This window comes from Grammomys surdaster, unplaced genomic scaffold (genome assembly GCF_004785775.1).
Source record: "Grammomys surdaster isolate TR1022 unplaced genomic scaffold, NIH_TR_1.0 1164, whole genome shotgun sequence".
Classification (NCBI taxonomy): domain Eukaryota; kingdom Metazoa; phylum Chordata; class Mammalia; order Rodentia; family Muridae; genus Grammomys; species Grammomys surdaster.
In genome coordinates, this window is record NW_021605583.1 from 6,187,294 (window position 1) to 6,192,504 (window position 5,211).

The following is a 5,211-nucleotide window of genomic DNA, read 5'->3' on the forward strand; positions in this document are numbered from 1 at the left end:
TGTGTGGCCCAGGCTGGCAAAAACAAACAAAAAATAGCAACAATAAATCTCTTGAGACAAAATAAGCTTGGAACTCAGGATCCTCTCTTCTCTTGCTTCCTGAGGTTTTTCTTCTTTACTCTCTACCAGCTGAACAGATGCTCGCTGTTTGTATCTATTCCACCGCCCACTATCCATGCTGGACAGGACCAGTGTTTACCTGGAAGCCTCCCCTGACCTCCCTTGTCTCCACCCTCTGGAGAACTCAGAAGGCTCACACTGACACCCTCAACTTCTCCCAGAGCCCCAGTTTTTGAGGCCTCAGTTAACACCAGAATTGGATTTCTGGCTTTGCTGTCCCCACCCTACCCAAGCAACCTCCTCCCCTTCCATCCTTACTAACCAAAAGCCCTTTCAACCCTTGGGGGTTTTCCTACATACCAGAGCAACTTTATAACTCATGGCCCTCCTAGGAAAACTCCTACCTCCTTGGGGAGAGCAGCCTCTACAGACCAGGATGCAGACACACATAAGAGGAACCTTTGTGCTTCACACATGGGAGTTACAGAAAGAGTCATACTACCCTACAGCTAAGTAAGCTTCCAGGACCCAGCCAGAGCATCCCTCTTTAGGCCTGAGGGCCAGCTCCCCAGCCTGAAAAACCTGTCAGAGGACCCTCCCTGGAGCTACAGTGCCCAAGGGGCAAGTTGGACTGGATTCCCAACAGCCCCTCCCACTCCAAGACAAAATCAGCCACCCTGGGGCAGGGCCTCACTGGCCCCAGGAAGCCCCAGTCTGTCAGTACCCATTCCAGGATCCAGTTCCCAGGGCAGTATGGCATCCACACTGCCTGTCCAGACCTCGCCCCTGATCCTGATTCTGCTGGCTGTCCTGGCTCCGGGGGTTGCAGGTCTCTATTTCTGGTGGGAGCGAGGAGGGTTTCAGAGTTCTAGACATTGTCTCTCCCAGGGCTCTCAACTAGCTGATTGGGGTTGAGAGTTACTGGTGGTAGGGATCAGGTGACAATTTCTTGGGCTTCTTCCAGATCCAGGAGTAGAGAAATATGGGGAAGGGTCCAAGGTTTGTGTTTTGGGGACTGACTGGTTCCCAAACAGCGCGGCGTACATCTGCAGCTCAAGTCTGCCACCTGGTGGTCAGATCCACAGGGTCCTGTTCTATCTCTGCACCCTTAGCAATGATCACCCACCCACTCACTCCGCCAGCCAGCTCTGAGTTAAGAGGGGGCTAACTCCTTGCAACTGGGGCTAACTCCAAGAGGGCTAAGTTCCCTCTTGGCTCCCTAACAGACTTCAACATCTCAAGCCTCTCTGGACTGCTGTCTCCGGCGCTAACAGAAAGCCTGCTAATTGCCTTACCCCCATGTCACCTCACGGGAGGTAATGCCACACTGATGGTCCGGAGAGCCAACGACAGCAAAGGTAGGCCTCCCCATACCCATTTCTTCTCCTCATCTTAATGCCTCTTAACGATACCCAAGAGTTGCCCGTTCTCTAAGAGTGGACTGCTAGAAGTCTGATCTTGCCTTTCACTCTTATTTCCCACCAGTGGTTAAGTCGGGCTTTGTGGTGCCTCCATGCCGTGGGCGCAGGGAGCTTGTGAGCGTGGTGGACAGCGGGGCCGGCTTCACCGTCACAAGGCTCAGCGCATATCAGGTGACAAACCTAACACCAGGAACCAAATACTAGTAGGTACCGATGGACACCTGTGGGGGTGGGACACAGAAAGGGAAGCGGAAGCGGGATGGGGGGTGGGAAGTTGCTGGTAAACATGGGCTAAAGAGGGCACAGCTGAAGGGTATGAAATGTGAACCTCCACCCCAGGAGGGCACAGAAGAGAGGCAGAGCTGGAAGGTGGAGGCTGGACCCCTCCTCCCAAGTCCCAGATGCGTACTGGGGTACCTATGTTTTCTCTCCACTCCCACCTCTGAAGCATATCCTACCGAGTACAGAAGGGGATGTCCACTGAGTCCAGTCCAGAGACCCCCATGTCCACGCTTCCTCGTAAGTAAAATGCCTACCTCTCACACCTCAGTGCCCACACACTTCCACGAGCTCGGCCTTTATCCCCTAGAGCAAGTTAGCTGAAGTGTTTTCAGGGCGTGAGCTCTCTCTCTCTCTCTCTCTCTCTCTCTCTCTCTCTCTCTGTCTCTCTCTGTCTCTCTCTCTCTGTGTCTCTCTCTCTCTGTGTCTCTCTCTCTGTGTCTCTCTCTGTCTCCCTCCCTCCCTCTCCCTCTCTCTCTCTCTCTCTCTCTCTCTCTCTCTCTCTCTCTCTCTCTCCTGCTGAGTGATTGGTATGCCCACTTCTTGTTCATTCATCTGCTGAACTTAAGGTTCCTTGTGGAGAGGGATGATGCCCTGTTCGATCTCCCTCCGCGGTGGCTCCTCAGAGTTGCTGTGAGGGGCTCCGTGTTTGCTTGACTGGTTGGCTGGGTAACTAGTTCAACTGGTGCTGGTGGCTACTCGGATGGCTGGGCTAAGCTGTGAACCACAGGGCAGCCAGGGACCCCTTCAGCTCACAAAGGTTTCTCCATCTTCTTCTGACAGGAAGAAACATGGCGTCTATCGGGTTAGGAATGGCCCGGACAGGAGGCATGGTGGTCATCACAGTGCTGCTGTCTGTGGCCATGTTCCTGTTGGTCGTGGGTCTGATCGTTGCCCTGGCACTGGGTGCCCGCAAATGAGGAGGGCTCTCCTGCCTCCCAGGCTCTTCCAAGAAGTCCAACCGGCTTCCTCCCATCTGCAGTCACCAGCTTTTCAGTGGCTTCTCGTCCCTCTCCCTGCCTCCTCCGCTGAGTCCATTCCTGACAGTGCTTCTCTCCCTGCCCCATGTCTCACCTTCCTACACCCCCTGCTAGCCCCCCACTACAGTCCCACCAAGGCTGATATTTCTCTCACCTGTGCTTAATTCTCACAATAAAGGCTGACTGACTGTGGCCATGCGAGTCACCCCTTTAGCGGGTTCCCTTATGCACATATCTAAAGAATCACTGTCAACGACAGATGTATGTCAGTCTCTCTAGCCCCAAGCCCCAAGGGTGACTTTTCCCAGGAGGGAGGCAAGCAGGGGCAGAGACGATGACCCAGACTTAGGTGGTGAGTTTTGCATCCTTCCCTCAATAGATGACCCAAGCAGGACTCTGAGTTGGACAGAGGGTAGAAGCTGGATCGCCACATGGGTGTGTGACAAGGAAGCTGACAGAGCTTAGGGAAGTGTTAGAGAAAACACAGTCAGGGCAGGCAATGGAGCCTGGGTAAAGAACATGGTAAACAAGGCTACCAAGAGCTGAGGTGGAAGCTCCCTGGCTGGAGGCAGGGGACAGTGTAGTACACTGTGATAAACAGGCAGAAATGTCACCCTCGTTCATTTTAAAAATTTAGTTTTGTTCTATTTACTTGGTTTTTTTTTTTTTTTTTTTTTTTTTTAGGTTTTTCGAGACAGGGTTTCTCTGTATAGCCCTGGCTGTCCTGGAAAGACCAGGCTGGCCTCGAACTCAGAAATCCACCTGACTCTGCCTCCCAAGTGCTGGGATTAAAGGCGTGCGCCACCACCGCCCGGCTTACTTGGTTATTTTTGTTTGTGTTTTTTTGTTTTGTTTTGTTTTGAGACAAGGTTTCTTGGTGTAGCTCTGGCTCTCCTGGACTTTCTGAAGATCAGGCTGGCCTTGAACTCACAGAGATCTGCCTGGCTCTGCCTCCAGTGCTGCCACCTCCACCTCACCACCACCCAACTAACGGTTTTATTTTTCGAGTGTGTGTGTGTGTGTGTGTGTGTGTGTGTATGTGTGTGTGTGTGTGTGGATAATATGTTAAATACATTGAGGCTAACTTTTGGGTGGTCCATTCATTCCTTTCACACAGGTTCCAGGGATCAGACTCGGGTTTTTGGGTTTCACCACACACAGTTACCCTCCTTCATTTTTGTCCTCACCAAGATGTATTCCTGATGAGCAGCCGTGGTCTTTATTTTGCTTGTAGGGTGAAAACCCCAGTCTGTAAGGTGATCTTAGGACCGTGGCTGAAACACACAGCTTCCCCCTCAACTTTTCACACCATGCCTCAGTAGCCTGTTTTCTTTCTTGCCAAAGGGCAAGAGGATTCCGTGCACCTAGACTGCCCTCGTGACTGTTCCTGTTTTCATAGCTCACTCCAACTTTCCCAGGGAAGTGTCTAACCTTCATCAACCCCTTCCTCTCCTGCCCCACAGTGTCACACACACAACTGTGTGTGCGATGACTCAGTTGCCTCCTCCTCCAGACTGCAAGTTCCCTGAGATCGACTACTTTGATCTTTGGGGCCTAAAACACCTGGTCCTATAGTGCTGATGACACAGTAAGTACTCAGTCAATATTTGTTGACTTCAACTCTTGGGAAGTTTAGGAGGAGTGCCCAAGTTCAAGGCCAGCCTGGGCTATATAGTGAATTCCAAAATAGCCTGGGCTACAGAGGGAGACCCTATCCCTTAATAGTTTTTGGTTGTGAACCTAGCCTTTAATGGCTGAGCCCAAGAGACCCTATCTCAAAAACAGAACAAATACAAAGGGAGGTGAGATAGCTCAGCAAGTAAGGCTCTTGCCAGGCTAGCTGAAGGACCTGCATTCAATCCCCAGAACCCACATGAAGTTGCAAGAAGAAAACTGGACCCACAGAGATGTCCTCAGACCTCCACACATGTGGTGTGGCATGAAAGCTTCAACCATGACGCATGCACACACACATACACACACATACACATAATAAACCTATTTTTAAAAACTCAAAAACAAGACAGGCAGTGGTGGCACATGCCTTTAATCCCAGCACTTGGGAGGCAGAGGCGGGTGGATTTCTGAGTTTGAGGCCAGCCTCTGCCTCCCAAGTGCTGGGTCTACAGAGTGAGTTCTAGGACAGCCAGGCTATACAGAGAAATCCTGTCTCGAAAAACAAAACAAAACAAAACAAAAAAACAAAAACAAAAAAACAAAACAAAAAAACCCTCAAAAACAGACTGGAGGACTGGCTCAGAGGTTAAGATTACCGACTGCTCTTTTAGCGGACCTGGTTCAATCAATTCCTAGAACCTGTATGGGAGCTCATAGCCAGCGATTACTCCAGTTCCAGAGAATATGATGCCCTCTTCTGGTATCTGCTGGTACTGCATGCATATAAGTGCCCAGGTAGATGCAAGCAAAACAAAACAAACAAAAAAAAAACACCTGGGCACATAAATTGAAAA

General features: G+C 50.9%; 1 protein-coding gene across 2 annotated transcripts; it reads left to right on the top strand.

Moving 5' to 3' along the window:
• Positions 1 to 760: 760 nt before the first annotated feature.
• On the top strand, positions 761 to 2,929 carry Upk2 (uroplakin 2). 2 transcript variants are annotated; one of them, XM_028783866.1, is made up of 5 exons: positions 761 to 889; positions 1,287 to 1,418; positions 1,546 to 1,684; positions 1,930 to 2,000; positions 2,544 to 2,929. In XM_028783866.1, the coding sequence occupies exons 1-5, from the start codon at positions 814 to 816 to the stop codon at positions 2,678 to 2,680; spliced, it is 555 nt and encodes a 184-aa protein (XP_028639699.1). In that variant the 5' UTR covers positions 761 to 813; the 3' UTR covers positions 2,681 to 2,929. The 2 variants fall into 2 exon arrangements, with proteins under 2 accessions (XP_028639699.1, XP_028639700.1); XM_028783867.1 differs by having other exon boundaries at positions 814 to 889; positions 1,930 to 2,004; positions 2,548 to 2,680.
• Positions 2,930 to 5,211: the final 2,282 nt, after the last annotated feature.

Bases quoted from the DNA above. Each gene is read 5' to 3' on its own strand.
- Upk2 (XM_028783866.1), top strand. From the start codon at position 814: ATGGCATCCACACTGCCTGTCCAGACCTCGCCCCTGATCCTGATTCTG. The intron at 1,685-1,929 runs GTAGGTACCGAT...CCACCTCTGAAG, and splicing joins ACACCAGGAACCAAATACTA to CATATCCTACCGAGTACAGA. The intron at 2,001-2,543 runs GTAAGTAAAATG...TTCTTCTGACAG, and splicing joins CCCCATGTCCACGCTTCCTC to GAAGAAACATGGCGTCTATC.